This window comes from Hyla sarda, chromosome 4, assembly GCF_029499605.1.
Source record: "Hyla sarda isolate aHylSar1 chromosome 4, aHylSar1.hap1, whole genome shotgun sequence".
In the NCBI taxonomy this organism is placed as follows: Eukaryota; Metazoa; Chordata; class Amphibia; order Anura; family Hylidae; genus Hyla; species Hyla sarda.
In genome coordinates, this window is record NC_079192.1 from 256,282,209 (window position 1) to 256,302,156 (window position 19,948).

The 19,948-nt window shown below is 39.9% G+C and overlaps 1 protein-coding gene across 2 annotated transcripts in view; it reads right to left on the bottom strand.

Annotated features, from left to right (window-relative positions):
* The window catches only part of NELL2 (neural EGFL like 2), a 360,426-nt gene that overhangs the window by 262,576 nt on the left and 77,902 nt on the right, over positions 1–19,948 (bottom strand). For both annotated transcript variants that reach the window (XM_056573979.1, XM_056573978.1), the window contains exon 3: positions 5,816–5,966. In XM_056573979.1, the coding sequence (XP_056429954.1) occupies positions 5,816–5,966 (151 nt within the window). The remainder of the gene's footprint in view (positions 1–5,815; positions 5,967–19,948) is intronic.

The following is a 19,948-nucleotide window of genomic DNA, read 5'->3' on the forward strand; positions in this document are numbered from 1 at the left end:
TGAGGGGCGGAGCCATGATGTCACGCTGCTCCGGCCCCTTTATCGCCCGTCATTACACACAGAGCGAACTCGCTCTGTGCAGTAATGATGGCGGGGTGCCGCAGTGGCGATCCCCGGGGTCCCCAGCAGCGGGACCCTGGCGATCTGACATCTTATCCCCTATCCTTTGCATAGGGGATAAGATGCCAGGGGCGGAGTACCCCTTTAAGGACCAAGCCATTTTTTGCAAATCTGACCACTGTCCCTTTATGCATTAACTCCTAAACGACGCAGGACGTCGACGCTCGGCTATTACCGGACATCACCGATCACGGTGATGCCCGTTATTAACCCTTCAGACGGGAGATTAAAAGTTGACCCCGCGTCCGAAGTGAAACTGAAAGCATCCCGGCAGCTTATACAGGCTGTTTGGGACCGCCGCGGTGAAATAGCGGCATCCTGAACAGCTTGCAGGACACCAGGAGGATCCCTACCTGCATCCTGTGCATCCGATCACCGAATGACTGCTCTGTGCCTGAGATCCAGGCAGGAACAGTCAAGCGCCGATAGCACTGATCAATGCCAAACTATTGCATGGTAGCGAACAGTGTAACAGAGATCAGTGTATGCAATGTTATATATAATGGCTAGAACATTGGAAAAGAAAAGTGAATAATAAGTGTTAATAAATGTGATTTAACCCCTTCCCTAACAAAGGGTCCCATAAAAAAAAACAAAAAAACTGTAGAAATAAAAATAAACATATGTGCTATAGCCGCGTGCGTAAATGTCCGAACTATAAAAATATATTCAACAATAAATATAGGAAAACAGTCCTATTAGGCTAGGGATGAAGGTAAAAAGTTAAAATATAAGAATATAATAGAAAAGTTATGAAGCCTGGATATGAGGACGGAATATGAGAACAGGATATGAGGTCAAGATATGTGGACGGGATATGAGGACGGGATATGAGGTTGAGATAGGAGGTCGGGATATGAGGACGGGATAGGAGGATGAGATATGAGGACGGGATATGAGGACGGGATATGAGGATAGGATATAAGGTTGAGATATGGGATTGGGATATGACAACAATATATAAGGATGGGATATGACAACAATATATAAGGATGGGATATGACAACAATATATGAGGATGGGATATGAAGTCAAAAGCTTACTCCTTTGTTGATTTTCCTCCCCAACAAGGATCAGGAAAGAAAAAAACGGGCAACGCCGGGTACTCAGCTAGTGAAATAATAAAGCATCTATTTAACTTAAAAAAAAGTGCTATAACAGAAGATGAAGCAGCATATAGAAAGGACCCATAATGTTAAAAATGCAGTTGCATCTGCAAGCAGCATACTCTAGCGCAAAATGAGTGGAGCAGATTGATGTATATTCATGGTAAAAGATTCAGTAGAAGCTTGCAAAAGTCATTCCCAAGCTTGTTTGTCTTTCTGGAGGAAGAGAATAATCCAGTTGTTTCCAGCACCCCGCATTACAGTGTGATTTAAAAAGAGCCACTTTGATTCATGTTTATACATAAAAAGTGCTGCTGTATAGTGGAAGTACCTTTATCTCTACAATGTACAAAGATGAGCTTGGAAATGTAGCATACTATCTGGGGGAATCCAGATCCAGAGAGAAGAAAATGGGAGATTTCTGCTCAACCAAAGCGCTAAAATCATCCTTGTCTTAATTTCCAATTTGGGACATCAGAAGCCATAAAATGTATACACCAATCGGTACATCCTGCTTGAAGTTGAAAGAGTATCTATTACTTAAAAATGAGAGTTACAGACCAGTAAAGGAGGCACTTTTCACTGTCGATCTTTGGGGCCCTTCATCACAGACTCCGTTTAGGCCAGAAAACTGAGCTAGATGGTCCATTGAATAACGGACACTGACAGATCCCTTTTACTTTAACAGGGTCCATCTGGTTTCTGTTGATTTAGCAGGATCTCACCGGACAAAGAATTACTGCTTGCAGATTTTTTTGTCCACTCAGGTCCCACTAATTTAATGTATTCTGCCACAGAGCAATTTGAGATTTAATAAGATTTAAGACATACTGTAAATATAAAGAGGACTGCAAAAGAAGATTGGAAACTCATGGGGTACATAGACATAGGTTGGGCTGGAGTCACAAGAGATTATAAGGTCACATTAGGAGAAAACCTGATTTCTTGGTCCAGCGAAATAAAAGCATCAGTTGCACTATCTTCTGTAGAGGTAGAATATGTCTCAGCAACTCATAACAGTGAAGAAGTGATTTGGATGAACCAATCCCAGGATCTTTGAAAACCACCAACTTATTGAAATGTGATTTAGATGTATTAACCTTGTCAGTAGAGAAAAGATCAATGCAAGCATCAATCACATCACCACCTACGTGATTTATTGAAACGGGTATAATTGAGTGTGTGTGCTGTGATACTGACAAGATGATAGCTAATACTATGACAAATCTACTAAAAAGTTAACTTCTTCACTGCCAGGGACCTTCATGCAACTGGAACTTTCTTTCTATATATATATATATATATATATATAGAGAGAGAGAGAGAGAGGGAGAGAGAGAGAGAGAGAGAGAGAGAGAGAGAGAGAGAGAGAGAGAGAGAGAGAGAGAGAGAATGTTTCTTTTATTCTTGGCTTACAAGATACAATAATAGAAATGTATGTAACCATGGGTATCATTTTAATCGTATTGACCCAGAGAATAGAAAAACATGTAATTTTTACTGTAAAGTGTACAGCGCAAAAACAAACCCCCCCTCCCCAAATTTGCTAAATTATGATTTTCGTTAACATTTCCTTACACAAAAATGTTTTGGGGGGGGGGTTTACCATACATTTTAAGGTAAAATGAGTGATGTCCTCACAAAGTTCAACTGGTCACGCAAAATACAAGCCCTCATGTGGGTCTGAGAATGGAAATATAAAAGAGTTATGAATTTTAGAAGGCGAGGAGGAAAAACATAAACACAAAAATAAAATTGGCTGTGTCCTTAAGGTGAAAATGGGTCCTTAAGGGGTTAAAGAAGCTTTATTTTTATTTTATTTTTTTGCCATACAGATGTAGCCATCACCAACTCTATCTGTCACATAGCACATTACACATCAGAATAGTAGGCTTTTAAAGAAGCAGGGGCATCTGTCTTTGACAGTAGTCCATGCTCCTTTACATACTTGGTATGGGGCCCTACTCTATTAGCATATGACACCATGGAAATAGGAGTAAGGACAGAGTACCTTATTTTAGTGTTTAGCATGTATGTGTAGAGAAGTGGTCAGCGGAATATACAATAAAGATCAAGTACAGAGAAGATAGGAACAGAGTAAATGTAATAAAATGAATTGTTCTTATGTTATTGTGAGGGGTAGTAGTGATAGTAGTAGGTAGTAGTGTGACCAGTTTCATGCCATTATCTGGATTCCTGTAAATGTATGGGCCATGAATTTCCCTTTGGATCAGTAAGTATAGCACAGTTTCTGTAATCTTTTTAGTAGAGCACCCTTCCCTGCTCGTTCTCTCTCTGACATAGCGGAGAGAGCAGGGAGGGGGAAATAAGAATATTAATGAGCCGGGTAGAGTGCTGAGCACTGCATCAGTGATGTCACCGTGCTCAGGGAAGCAAGCCTAGCTCCGCCCATGCCCCAAGCAGCATTAGCATACCATGAAAAAGTGGAATAACTGCAGAACACAGCGACGGATTGGGATGAGGTTCATATAGTTTTGATTAGTGTCACCCGCACTACAAGCCTGTATAACAGGTTAGTGCGGGTAAAACTGATGGCAAATTTTTTTTCAAATTATTCTACACTAAAGGGCATATTAAGTGGTATCGTTGCCAGTAAAAAATAATCAGATAACGTATTCTATATTTTCTCCCTGCCTGAAAGCATTAAAGGTGGAATCTAATTGCTATTAGACAACACTGACACTTTTTATATAAAACTTAAATACCAAAATCATGGCTCATGCTTTCATGGGCATGTCACAATATCAAATGCTTCCACGTGTCTTAAGCTGACTTATAATGAACAGTGATGCCATATAGGGTTTAATGAGTCTATGATCTTCGTAATTTGACAAATGAATGGCCATGAACACAGAAAACAGTATATAGGTCTCTGAGGGCCTGTTGACATTTCAGACATATATTGAAAATCTACAACCTATTGATGTTCTGACTGATGAAAGAGATAACCTATGGTCTCATGATTTATCCCCACAATATATATGAAGGATGATGCATGTTGGCAGTTTGACCATCATGGGCTTCCACTTCTGACAGATTTGTAATATCTTATACATAACCATCAACAAAGGGAAGTTAAGACTTCTGTGCATATTTACAGAGACAATGTTACAAGGTCACCTGTAGAACCAATTTCCTCCGGGCATTAAGGAGCACATAAACCAGTTTTATGGCATTCTGAATCTGCATAATGTAAAATGCCATTCCCGTGCGTGCCAACCTCCAATCAATCATCATTTCATTTTACCACCAGGTTCTGTGAGCAATGCTGTGAGAAACGCCAAAGCATGCAATATATAAGCAGGGCACAAAGACCAAATGTAAAAGCTGCATACAGAAGGCGAAAACCGAAGACCCTGGACCACAAATCTAATATGTATGTATAAAGAGGTTTATGCATATTGATAAATGCCCAAATATAGCAGAGTTGAATTTGAGGTATTCCTCTTTTGTGTTTTGGAGGGATTGTCTCCCTTTTTAGAATACAGCCAGCGTATTATCTATTACAGCGGTCTCTAAACTGTGGACTTCCAGATGTTGCAAAACACAACTCCCAGTAGGCCCGTACAGCCAACGGCTGGAAGTTGTAGTTTCGCAGCATCTGGAAGTCCATAGTTTGGGGATTACTGATGTTTTATTTCCAAGATAAGATATGGGGCAGCCACATATATCTGCATTCATCTAATGGGACAGATATGGAAAGATTTATTAAAGTAGTTATGGCAGTTTAAAACCCCATTTACATTGTGAAGTTTCCAATGCATTTTGGGGAGAATTCCACACCAAAACTGTTTCCCTTTTTTTTGTGGGAATCTATGACATACAGTTGTTAGTATAGCACAGATTTATTTATGTGTTTCTGTTTCGCACTAATTGTGCTCTGAGGAAGGAGTCAGCTCATGAAAACTGGAGAAATCTTACTCATAGCACGATGACAACGCTGCAACTAACAAAGTGCAAATGTCTCACAGACTACAGTACATGAAGTGCACATATAACAGACACAAAGCTAAAATCAGCCTGTGTGGGGCTATTAAATGCTTCTCTAACAAAGGTGGGACATATTCCCTACTGCAGGTAGGGGATAAGTGTTTATTTTTATACTGAACAACTACTGTAACTCTTCTTCTCCATAGTACTTCACTTCTGCCCCCAGCACATGATGGGAGTATTTCTTCTGAGACTAGGGGGGGGGGGGGGGGTGCAGGCACCGCAACATCGTGCAGGAGATCGGAGCGCCCACCCCTGAGATCAGATGCTTATCCATATTGTTTGGATGGGGTTAAGTTTTTATAAAGTGCATAACCCCTTTAACTCATTCAAATACTGAATTATTTTTTAGTCACTCAGCATGCATTAGAAGTGCAGTAATAGTGTTTAATTGTAATTTCTATGTGTCCGATTACAAATTCAGTTTTTAGAACTCTAAAAAACTGAACTGTTCTATGTCTGTATGGCAGCATGTCCTCTAACAAACATGCCTGTACTCTGCAGACACATTTGCAGGGCTATGCAGATTTTGAAGATAAACCTTTAATTTCATAAGAAAACATATATAAGAAGATTACCTGTGATCTGATTGATGAATAGAAAGAATAACACCTGAATTTAAAACAGTCTGCTTCAAAGTCACCAACACAGTGAATTCATGTTTATTCCTCAGTTTCTGAAAAAGGTTTTCTGATGAAACAGAAGAAGCTTTTACATTTCTTGAAGAATCTGGAGGAGAGAAGAAACAGACCCATTTTATTTTAATGTATACAGTGTTCACCACAATCCAGCAAAATCAATAATCCTGGCAACAACTACAAGGTTAGTGGCCCTCGTGCTAAGTTTCCACTTGGTTTTTTCTGGCAGTTTTTGAGCCAAAGTCAGAAGTGGATCCATAAGGGAGGAGAAGTGTAAGTCCTTCCTTTATATGTCCTATTCCTTTTGAATACACTTCTGGCTTTGGCTCAAAAACTGCAGTGGCAGCATTCCAAAAACTGCCAGAAAAAAAACCAAGTGGAAACTTAGCCTCAGTGTTAAACTTAAAAGATTTACTTAAAATATTAATGATCGGCTTTTAACCAGCCCACATTTATTGAATGAATGATTCATGGGGCCAGTCTACATGTGCCAGGCTACATCTAGAGTTACATTTTCCCTTCACCAATGTATTACTGTACTGTATATTACTTCAAGTATCCTTATCTCACAACTACAATAAAGAGTGTATAAGGGAAAAGTAAAATTGGTTAAGGGAAAAGACTAGAGGGGGATTTATCAAAAGCTATGTAGAGGAAGAGTGGTGCAGCTGCCCATAGCAACCAATCAGATTGCTTCTTAAATTTTTCAAAGGCCCTTTTAAAAATTAAAAAAGCCATCTGACTGGTTGCTTCAGACAACTATACCATTCTTCCTTTACACTGTTTTTTTTTTTTTTTTATTTAATTTTTTTTTTTTTTTAAATCTTCCCCTAAATGTATAAGTAACACAAAAAACGATACTGGGTTAGGTTTGTTTCTGCATTTTTTGGAAAACTGCCACTGCAGTTTTTGAGCCAGAAGTGTATTGGAAAAGAATAGGAAATATAAAGGAAAGACAAACTTTTCCTTCCTACTGGATCCACTTCTGACTTTGGCTAAAAAATTGCAGGGGCAGTTTCCAAAAAAAAAAAAAATGCCAGAAGAAAACTTGTGTAGAAACTTAGCCTAATGCTTATATAAAAATGAAGAAAACACAAACAGAAAGCACATACTGTAGTAGTTATTCTTTACAAACCATGGCACTCTAAGGCACATACACTATAATTTACAACAATTTTTGGTGTAAAATTTAAAATTGCACAGTTTTGTCCCAAGTGGCACAATCTTATTGAAATCATAATAAAATTGCAGCTGTAATTGACGGTGCTACCCCTTGCTAAACGCCTCATGTAAACGCAGCCTTACAGCTACAGTAGTTGTTAATGGGATCATTGCCATTATTGTCCATATATTAGGCATGGCAGGTCAACATTATCTTTTGTCTTTACTTAGTCTAGTTGCTGACAGAAGCTTTGGCTCTTGTCTCTGTCTTTTGGTGTGGCTCCTGCTCCTCTATGGTTATTTTTTTTTACCTCTATGCAGCTGCCAGTAATATTGTTAAGTTGCCTAATGTGGTCTATGTTTTCTGTATTTTCCAGTTTGTTACTTGATGAATTTATAATGAAAATCCTGCCCAGAATTATTGTAAGCAAAATTCTGCCTGCAGCAGAATCCCCTTGATCTAAATTCTGCTACACTTTGCAAACTACAGAAGTTTTGTAGCAAAACTTTCGAGGCGGATCAGGATTCCACCAAAAGAATGAGCATGTTCATTCTTTCTGCAAAATCCCACCCAGAACTGCACTGCAGTCAATGGGATGGCACTTGTTGGCCACATGGTAATTAAACACCTGTTCCGCAGATGGCTGCAGCAAGCAAAGAAAATTCTGAGCAGAACATCCAAAGTGTGCAAGAGCCTTAATATTAGCTTGCATTTAGTTTTCTGGTCCACTCCTGTTTAATAGTTTATTTAGGATTGTGTAGACCTGTGATACATGGTCCTTACTTGTTAGATGTTTGACAGGCTCAGTTTACACATGGTAAAATTTAACAATGTATTTTATTTTACGTACGCATTTTCATCTGTAATTGGCAAAAAAAAAGGTCCATGAAAAAATTGCTGCTGTCTTTTTGCCGATTACTGAAAAAAAATGCATTCATAAAATTAAATACCGTATTTATCGGCGTATAACACGCACTTTTTAGGCTAAAATTATTAGCCTAAAGTCTATGTGTGTGTTATACGCCGATACACCCCCAGGAAAGGCAGGGTAGAGAGGCCGTCGCTGCCCGCTTCTCTCCCCCTGCCTTTCCTGGGGTCTAGAGCCCTGCTGCCGGCCCTTCTCTCCCCCTGGCTATCGGCGTCGCTGCCCGTTCTGTCCCCCTAACTATCGGTGCTGGCGCCCCATTGCCGGCGCCGATAGCCAGGGGGAGACAAGCGGCGCCAACAGACAGGGGGAGAGAAGGGGCAGCGGCACCCATTGCCGGCGCCGCTGTCCCGTTGCCTCCCCCATCCCCGAGGGCATAATTACCAGTTGCCGGGGTCGGGTCCGTGCTGCTTCAGGCCTCCGGTGTGCATCCCCTGCGTCATTGCTATGCGCTGCACGGCGCATGACGTCAGTGCGCCGCGCCGTGCATAGCAACGATGCAGGGGACGCACGCCGGAGGCCTGCAGCAGCGCGGACCCGACTCCGGCAACAGGTAATTATGCCACCGGGGATGGGGGGAGGCAACGGGGCAGCGGCGCCGGCAATGGGTTCCGCTGCCCCTTCTCTCCCCCTAGCTATCGGCGCCGATAGTCAGGGGGACAGAACGGGCAGCGGCACCGATAGCCAGGGGGAGAGAAGGGCCGGCAGCAGGGCTCTAGACCCCAGGAAAGGCAGGGGGAGAGAAGCGGGCAGCGACGGCCTCTCTCCCCCTGCCTTTCCTGGGGGTGTTTCGGGGTATACACACGCCCACACGCACCCTCATTTTACTGTGGATATTTGGGTAAAAAACTTTTTTTTACCCAAAGATCCTTGGTAAAATGAGGGTGCGTGTTATAGGCCGGTGCGTGGTATACCCCGATAAATACGGGTATGTTGGTCAATTTCAGATGTGTGAACTTAACCTCATGCTGCAAGTACTACTGTACAACTCTTACCTATTGATTCATTAACCCTTCAAGAACTACTGCCCTTCTTTGCTGCATCATGATTGGTGAGTAGTTATTCCCTTTTACCTTCTGACATTTAATATGAGCTGGCATGTGTTTCTTGCACAATTGCGGATGAGTCTTCCTATTATTGCAGTGGGTCTGCAGTACTATTCATGGCTGGCACGTGTTGAATCCTCTATTACTCTGTATAATGTTATTTGTGTCCAGTTTTTCTTATGACTTTTGCATGATGAAATTATGAGTGTATGCTTGATACACACTGTGTCATTTCATTAACTTATCTTCCACTTTTTGCCATTGCAAACTTATTTACCCTGCATATTTTCCATAAGTGTATCATGTGCCCTGTATATGCTTTTCATGCATTTTAAAGTTTGTTTTTAGATGTGACTTTAATAAAGATACATTTTTCTATATATCTTTGTTTTTGGTCCTCTTTATTTTTGTAGTCTTGTTTGAATGGACCCAGCAACCCATTGTTCCGTGGCTGACAATGTGGCTGGAGTAACCATTATATGGACCCAGGAAAGGCAAATGCTAAAGGTGAAGCCTTATTCTTAGTCTAGCAACCTGCTGGCATTGTTAGACATCCTCCGTCATTATGGTATTACAATTTCATAATTTTTTTTAAACAGATGCAGAAAAACATAGATTAATAAAGATTTTTGCATTAGATGCAATCTTATAGGATCTTATAAGAATCATGTCCTATGGTAAGGGATAAAAAAAAAAAAAAAATCAAGATCAGTCACTAGTACATCAGTTCACCATAGAAATGTAAAGTCCACAAGGCACAGTAGTCGGCACTCCAACCCCTTATAGTTCCACTTGGATGCTGAGCAAATACCAGTATTCATGCATTCAGGTATCGTGGTCAGCAACGGTGCACCTGCTGAGGCACAAACAAGCCCAAGGAACAGTACATTTATGCAGACAATATGTGTAGAAAAATGAATGGGCCGATCTCACTGGAATCAGGTACAAAAGCAGGGCTGTTCTTTAATTTTAAAGGTACAGTAAAATCATATATCGTAGCAGGTTATTACAAGCGCCATAGATCAGATTATTCTTGGGTGACAGCTGTTGCGCGTGCGCATGCACACTTCATCAGACCCCTTTGAAAATAAAGAACAGCACTGCTTTTGTTCCTGATTCCGGTGAGTGTGGCCCACTAATTCTTCTTCTACACATATTGGGGGAGATTTATCAAAACCTGTCCAGAGGAAAAGTTGCTCAGTTGCCCATAGCAACCAATCAGATGGCTTCTTTCATTTTTATGAAACAATCTGAAGAGGAAAAGTTGCTCAGTTGCCCATAGCAACCAATCAGATGGCTTCTTTCATTTTTATGAAACAATCTGATTGGTTGCTATGGCCGCACAGGTTTTAATAAATCTCTCCCATTGTCACCATAGAAATGTATTGGTCTCTAGAAATGATTTTATAATGCTGTTATCTATTGATTAGACACTGAGAGATCCCTAGAGAAGATGCTGTCCCCGGCTGTAAACAGTACAAATAATAATGTGCCCAGGTGGCTACTGTTATCAAACAGACCGATAAGGGCTCATTAACATCAGCATCTTAGCCCCAGTTATTTTTTAATTACAAAACATAAAAGAACAAAAACGTTAAAGAAATCAATTGCTTTCCATGGAATTTTAAATGATGAAAGAACAGCGGATCTGTCATTAGTTTATACCCAAAGGGTTGGCCTGTTTGAAACATACTGAAGAAATTGATCCACTGTGGAAAAGAAAAAAAAAACAAAGACATTCCCCCAAACAATGCAATCCTTATCCTAGGCTAATTTATTTATGTTCCTTCAATATACCATTTCATTTTATAGTACATTTACATTACAAGATTTCAGACTAGCTGATAGGAACTCATTAATATATGTCATTCCAGTTCACATGGAAGATAGAAAGTTGCTCTTTTCTTAGCAACAATACTAATATAATGGATTTTAGTTATAGGTCAAGTATGTAATACTACCCCATCCCCATCTCCATTTTAGTAAAGGGGTCACTTAGGTCAGATGATGATCACACTCCTTCCTATTCTAGACAGCAGCATCAGGATGTAATGTCAGCCATGATGTCTCCCTTGGGTATAAACACTGTCAGTTGAAAGGTCAAGTTAGTCAATATTTATCACTGAGCTATGATGATCAATGGCTCCTTTCATGTAGTAAGAAAGGACAGCTAGACAATATTTAGGAGAGTGAAAAACAATCTCTGCCTAATTTCAACCGATCGAGCACTGTCAAATATTTAATAAGCTATTACTAATAGCAAAATGATTACCAATAAGGTCCAATATTGATCACTGAAGGACATTATAAGTACAGTGTTTGAAAGAATCCCAATACAGAGTACGCAGGATGTCCTAACAACACAGGCACATGTATCTAAATAAAACGTTTTAAGAACATGGCCCTCATTTACTATGCTGAAACCGACTAGTTTTTGTCAGGTTATTTCTAATTATTTTGGTGCATAGTGTCTGAGACATGTCGCCGCCACTGTGTGACAGTGTGCCACAGGAACCCCCGATAAACCCAATATTGTGTTAGGATTCGGCAGGCTGGAGGTGGATCCTCTGTGTCAGCGAGGGATTGGCGTGGACCGTACCGGTGGACTGGTTCTAAGTTGCTACTGGTATTCACCAGAGCCCGCCGCAAAGCGGGGTGGTCTTGCTGCGGCGGTAGCAACCAGGTCGTATCCACCGGTAACGGCTCAACCTCGCTGACTGCTGAGAGTGGCGTGGGACAGGAGGACTAGCCAGAGGCGAGGTCAGACGTAGCAGAAGGTCAGGGCAGGCAGCAAGGTTCGTAGTCAAGATAACGGCAGAAGGTCTGGTAACACTGGTAAGGCAATCACAGAAACGCTTTCACTAGGCACAAGGCAACAAGATCCGACAATACAGGGAAGGGGAAGTGAGGTAATATAGGCCTGGAGCAGGTGAGCTAATTACACTGATTGGGCCAGGCACCAATTAGCGGTGCACTGGCCCTTTAAATCTTAGAGAGCTGGCGCGCGCGCGCCCTAGAGAGCGGAGCCGCGTGCGCCAGGACGTGACAGCCGGGGACCGGGACAGGTAAGTAGATTGGGATGCGATCCGCGAGCGGGCGCGTCCCGCTATGCGGATCGCATCCCCGCCGGCAGTGTCAGTGCAGCGCTCCCGGTCAGCGGGTCTGACCGGGGCGCTGCAGAGAGGAGAACGCCGCAAGCGCTCCGGGGAGGAGCAGGGACCCGGAGCGCTCGGCGTAGCATATTGCATTCTAAAAAGCTGAAAAAAGGATGTTGTGTGCTGGAAAAGTGGGCATGGTGGCCATAAAGGGGCGTGGTTTCACAACCCAACCTATTTACTATTGAATTCACAGAAAATCCTGTGAATAAATGGCTGGAAATTTACACCTAGAAATAGCTGGTCAGAAAATGTTCCCAACTTGTAAATCTGTTAATCCCCATAGTAAATAGAGAGGAACCCTACAAGTTGGAAAAAACATTTCACACTAGTAAAAAGCCAATACTCTTAAAAAATGAGGCCCAATAACTATACTTTATTACATATTGGCTCAGCATTGCAGACTTTTGTTACAAATAAAATGAAATGCATGGACTGAACAATGACACATTTGGTTGGCACATTAACTGCAGATCGATGTGAAGAAACAAGCAAATAAGAATTTACTGACATTTTAATACCATCATATTATGGGTTCTGAATACGAAGCAGGTTGGGATTATCCTAATACAAAGTTACTTGGAGGTTTAATTAATCTTTGTTTCCCAGAACATCCATCTCCTTAATTAAAAAGGGACTTTGTATTTGTGATCAAAACGCCTTGATGTCTCCCTTTAAAGTTGGTTAAATTCTCAGTGTACAGCCCATCTAAATACACTGAACTTACTGGCTTGTTCCTAGAACCATCTTAAGATGATGAGCTGTTTCATGACAAGGAACATTATCTTTATAAGTATCCAATAGAGACTGATGGACTGTGACCATAAATAGACATAGTAACAAATGTTAAACTACCATCACTTGCCTGAATAGTTAATATAAGACAGGGTAGATTCATATGGTCTTCATCAAGATTATTTCCCTTTTGTAACATCCATGGGGGACATTGATCAAAGCATTTAGTAGGTTTTTTTTTTTTTGCTTAAAATTGTTGCAAAAAAGTCGCATTGCATGAAAAAACCTACCAAATTTACTCCAGCTCCAACCTGGAGCAGAAAAAGCCACTACAAAAGCAAAAAAAATTGCTTATGTGCAACAAATTTATCAACAGGCTGCAACCAGTTGATAAATAAGACGCACATAAGCAAAAAAAAATTTATTTTTATTTATATAAGTAATAATCACTGTATGTTTACTGTTTTCAGCACTAGTGTATATAAACTGTGCAATGCATGAAAATCACTAATTCCATGTCAGGTACCACAACAATACACATATTCTGTCCTCATATCTCAACCTCATATCCCCTTCTCATGTCCCGACTTAAGATCTCAACCTCATATCCTGACCTCCTATCCCGTCCTCATATCTCTTCCTCATACCCTGACTTACTATCCTGTCCTTCTATCTCGACCTCATATCCCGACCTCACATCCCATCCTACTATCTCGACCTCAAAACCAGTCCTCATATTCCGACCTCATATCCCATCCTCATATATCAACCTTCTACCCCAACCTCCTATCCCGTCCTCTTATTCCATCCTCATATCTCGTCCTCATATCCCATCCTCATATTCCTTCCTCATATCCCGATCTCCCATCTCGACCTCATATCTCCCCTAGCATTAACAAAACTACAACTCCCAGCTTGTCCTCACTGACAGTAGCGGGACACAAACTGACAGTGGGAGGATTTTTCCTCCAGCTGTGAGCCCTGCACTCACAGCTGTCAATCAAGGAAGTGTGTCCATGACATAAGTGATGATGCATGGACACAGCAGGACTAGTATGTGTCCAAGCAGGCAGAGGGAGGGCAGTTGTTTGACTAATGAAAGCAATTGCAAAACCTATTGGTTTTGCATGCTTTACAATATATCAAAAGTTTTTGTATCTGACTGTGCCCATTTAAACAAAAACCCTGACCCTGGCAAATGGGGGTGAGTAAGGGTTAAATTACTTATCCTATGTTTGTTGTTGACATTTAAGTAACATGTGTGCCAAGTTTCATGTTCATATCTTTAGCTGGTTGGAAGTGAAGCTGGAACATAGGTTTGATCCTACTCTGGACAATTCCTAAAATGGACAGAGGTGTCAGCAGAGAGCACTGTGGTCAGGCAAAAAGGAAATTCTAAAAGAAAATAACTTTTTGTGGATCATAATAGCAGCTGATAAGTACTGGAAGGATTAAGATTTTTAAATAGAAGTAATTTACAAATCTCTTTAACTTGCTGGCACCAGTTGATTTAAAAAAAAATGTTTTGGAGTGGAGCACCCCTTTAAGGATGTCAGAGGCCTAACATTGACTGACATTCTGTAATATGTGCAAGTTATCCTGGCAAGACGAATGTAAATAATGCATGTGGCCTCGGTTGCACTCACAAAGTTGCTTCCTTAAAGACAGTAAGAATCAACCTAAGGTTTATTACTGCGGAATTTCTGTAAATGTCACAATCTTAAACAATATAAGATTTAAAGGTGTTTAGATCTCTTATTGAGCTGCCAAATATGTAAGGTAGCACTTAAAAGAGAAAATGTAGAGAAAGAAGGCAATAGAGAGGTGTGATTCCTGTGAAATCCTTCCTAGTGATTCTGCCATCAGCATGCTACACCTGCATAGCACAGATACCCACTGTAAACTGTACTGTAAAACAGAATGTCCATCTACATTTTACAGGTCATGTTAACCTTTGCAAGCATTTATGTTTTTATTCTCACAATGCATATAAAATAAAATAAAAAATGCATTGACTTAAGTCAAGACCTATTGCTATGTTTTTTTGTTTTTTTATTCACATTGTAGAGAAAAATGGTAGGAAATCTTGACTTTCAATTAAAAATGTTCTATTATTTTTCTCTTCAATGTGAAGTTTTTTCTACTATGCATACTGTGTATTTCCATAGTAACAGACAGTAAACAAACTATGTGTAGTATGATCCCGCAGGCATACCCCTTTCTATCTGTCCTCTACTTCTGGCTAACCTGCCAAATGTATGTTACCATAAAGTAAGGGGAAAGACTGCAGGATTATGCAATATTTTTCTGTTACCATGGAGATGCATGGCAGTAGACGTTAAAAAAAAAGTAAAATTGAGACCCATTAAAATTCTGCTTTATTTTCACAGGTTACTGTTAATAGATATATATATATATATACAGAGAGAGAGAGAGAGAGAGAGAGAGAGAGAGAGAGAGAGAGAAACCAGTGGAGGAGCACAACCACTCAATGAGAAAACAACGGGTACCATCAGTAAAAAGTACCGGGTCAGGGGTCCTATGGATATCCACTCCAAAAAAGAAACCGCTGCACTCCAATGGAATAAATGTGAACAGATTTATTGACCTGACATTAAAAAAAAAAATACATATATATATATATATATATATATATATATATATATATATATGTATTTATTTTTATTTTTTTGCTGTATAGAATAGTGTTGTAGTTTGTACTATTGTGTCCAGCAAAAAACATAAGGTTTTTATCCTTTTCAAGAGTATAAAAGGTATACCCAGCCTTACTGGGACAAAATAAATGGTGGCATAGCCTTCAACTGTATGGAAATATTAATGCTATTAAAGAAAGCTATGAAGGGAGGGCCCAGTAGCAAAACCAAGCTGAGACTTGATAGTCCCACCATTTAAGGCCCACTGGGTCACTCCTGAATTCACCAATTTCTACTGATCCAAAAATACAATTCAATGATTTTCTTGTGTAAACCATTGTCATTATTGTGTCTATACAAATTTAAAAAAGATATCCCCCTCCCACTTTATTAGGGAGGCAATCTATAGATACAGCTGAATCTCAAGGACAACGCCTTGAGGACAAAGGACAAAACCTGCATAGAATAGGGAATTGACATTGGGAACATATAACAAGAACTGAAACACTGGAGCACTTCTGCACACTCAACAAACTTATCCACCACCTCCACACTGAATGATCCACTTACTGGGGGAGATTTATGAAATCCTGTCCAGAGGAAACGTTGCTAAGTTGCCCATAGCAACCAATCAGATCACTTCTTTCATTTTTTCGAGCCATCTGATTGGTTGCTATGGGCAACACTTTCCTCTGAACAGGTTTTCATAAATCTCCTCAATTATTTGTACAGGTCTCACTCAACTATACAGGCCTTACAATATATTCACAGGCTCCCTTAAGTGCACTGAAATAGACTTACTTAGAAGGAGGAATCTCTCCCCTCCCCTCAACTCCAAGTTGGCTCTTCCCTTATACAGCCATTGAAAATAGGTACAATACCTCAAAGTAACTCAAAAAAAAGCTTACCCACTATACATAATGTCCGAAGAAATAAGTTTAACCAGATCACAGACAACACGATGTACAAAGTTTAAATTTTATTCAACATAATTAGAGTTGGTTCACACCACGTTTGTAGTGTACGGGTGTCGGTTGGGAGGAGCAAAAACCGTCCGCTCCCGTTTCCCAGCCGGATTTGACCCCATTCATTTCAATGAGCCAACTGGAGTCAAATGCTCCAGTCAAATGTGCATGATCAAATATCATAAATCAAAGTTTGATAGCAGCAACAAGGGGTTAATTAGATGCCAATGCACCAACTAATGAAAATGTATGCATTTGATGCCAATACCTCTCAAAACAACATGTTAACTGTTGGTAGTTGTAACCCCCTAGCTATAGATAGCATATTAATATATACAGAGTATCAAGATCATTGTGTTATACCATAATAGGCAGTAGCACCTAGATAGTAAATAAAGTGCATCATAGTAAGAGTATTGCACCATATTAGACAAAACCATAGTATACAAAAGTGCATGGAGCGGCTCTTCCCTTATACCTTCACAGGCTCACCCACACAAGGCATTCTGTCCTGGGCACATATAGTTCCAAGACTAAGTTACTCAATATTGGCCCAGATTTATCAAACTGTGTAAGAGAAAAAGGGGAGTGATTTTCCCACAGCAACCAATCACAGCTCAGCTTTCACTTTACCAGAGCTCGTTGGCTGAGCCGTGATTGGTTGCTGTGGAAAAATCTCTTCATTTTTTCTCTCACACAGTTTGATAAATCTGGGCCAATATGTTCTGGGGTTCACCCGTTTATCAAGAGACTCTTGAACGCATTGAGTTGATAATTTATTGCGTATTTTATTGTGAAAATTTCTAAATTTGCTGGGCTGTAAGAGTTAAAGGGGTACTCCGGTGCTTAAACATCTTATCCCCTATCCAAAGGATAGGGGATAAGATGCCTGATCGCGGGAGTCCCGCTGCTGGGGACCCCCGTGATCATGCACGCGGCACCCCGTTTGTAATCAGTGCCTGATTATGGTCGACCGCAGGGCGGGCGGCAGGTGACGTCCTGCCTCCCCCTCCCGTGTGACGTCACGCTCCGCCCCTCAATGCAAGCCGACGGGAGGGGGCGTGATAGCTACAAACGGGGTCCCAGCGGCACGACTCCCGCTATCAGGCATCTTATCCCCTATCCTTTGGATAGGGGATAAGATGTTTAAGCACCGGAGTACCCCTTTAAAGCCCCTTTTTTCTCAAGCCAGCCCATTAAAAAAATGGAAAGAACAGCGTAAAACTATTAAAAAAAAGTCACTATTTTATTGGCAAATGAACCCTGAAAATTCCTTGCAAATAGTTACACAAAGAAAAACTTCTCACTAGTGATAACTATGTTGTCATGGGGACAGGTTAGCTAAATATATATGATAATTACACCCATAATGCATCTGTATTATCTTCTCCCAATAAAGATAGTCCACAGCTTGCTCTTTTATCTGCAGATAAAATCTGCAGCAAATCCGTCATGTCTAACTGGGATTAATTATAAACAGTAGATTTCATTGACGTAAGATGTACTTAAATATATGATATAATAATATCATGTCTGTGTGTTTTGGGCTTTGTCTGAAAACAAGAATCTGATTAAAAAGCCTGGTCCTTGCCATTTCTTTACCTACAAAAATGTGTTAACTCATTCTTGGACTCCAGTCAAACTGACATCCCACATCTCAGCCAATGTAAGTAACTTCATTTTTATAGAAATACATGTGGGTGGAGGATTAATGTTCAATAGATTCATGTAAGATCGGCTAGTCCTATAAAAAAAAAATTCATACTGATTCTTATCTCTTCTTAAAGGGGTACTCTGTGGAAAACATTTTATTTTCAATTTTTGTTTTTCAAATCTACTGGTTCCAGAAAGTTATACAGATTTGTAAGGACCAAGCCCATTTTGATCCTAAAGAGGTACTCCACTGTTAGACATCTTATCCCCTATCCAAAGAATAAGGGGTAAGATGTCTGATCATCCCCGTGATCCCCCTGCAGCAGCCCGATTCCTCAGCAGCCCAGAGCTAAGTTTTCTCCTAGGCTGATGACAGTTTTCTTTGAGGCTGATGGATAGGGGATAAGATGTCTAACAGCGGAGTACCCCTTTAAGGACCAGACCAATTTAATTTTTGCATTTTCATTTTTTTTCATCGCCTTCTAAAATCCATAACTCTTTTATAATATTTCCATCCACAGACCCGTATAAGGGCTTATTTTTTGCGTGACCAATTGTACTTTGTAATGACACCTTTCAATTTACCATAAAATGTATGGCGTGCCCAAATTTTTTTTTTTATTGAGGGAATTTAAATGAAAACCGCAATTTTGCAAATTTTGGAGGGTTTTGTTTTCACACTGTACACTTAACGGTAAAAATGACATGTGTTCTTTATTCTGTGGGTCAGTATAATTAAAATGTTTTCTGTTATTGTACTGCTTTAAAAAAATATCAAACTTTTTGTACAAAATCAGTATGTTTAAAATCACCCTATTTTGACCACCTATAACATTTATATACAACTTTTAAATCCCTTTCTATTTAATTTTTATGGAATAAAATATGACAAAAAATTTTATTTTTTACGTTTACGCTATTCCCCGTACAGGATCACTAACATTATATTTTGATAGTTTGGACATTTACGCACACAACGATACCAAATATGTTTATTATTATATTTTTTTTTATGCTTCTTGTGGGTAAAATGGGAAAAAGGGACAATTTACATATTTCTTGGGGGAGGGGATTTTTCACATTTTTTAACTTTTTATCTTTTTACATTTTTTTTTTTTTTAATACTTTGTATGTTCCCATAGGGGACAATCTATAGCAATAATTTGATTACTGATACTGTACAGAGTAGCAGTTTACCCTCACCATGTTTATGCTTCATTTTTTGGCTGTAATAGTGCTTTGAATCAACCTAGGTGAGAAATTTAAAATAATAGGATATAGCCATACACACATGAAAGGAAGAAACAAAGTAAAACCCGGTCACATGCAATTATGTGGTACCCTATTTCTTATTAGTGTTGCTCGCGAATATTCGCAATTTGAATATTATTCGCGAATATCGCATATTCGCGAATTCGCGAATTTCGCGAATATAGCGCTATATATTCGTAATTACGAATATTCGTTTATTTTTATTTTTTTTTCACAGTACACATCACAGTGATCATCCCTCTCTGCTTCCAGCTTGTGTGGTGTAAAGAAGGCTCTAATACTACTGTGTGAGACTGGCGTGCGAACATTCGCATATGCGAAAATTAGCATATGCGAATATTCGTATATGCGAATTTTACCTTATGCTAATTTTGTATATACTAATTTTCACATCTGCAAATTTTCGCATACGCGAATGTTCGCATATGCGAAAATAAAACGAGGATATAACGAATATGCGAATATTCGCGAATATATGACGAATATTCGTCCATATATTCGCGAAT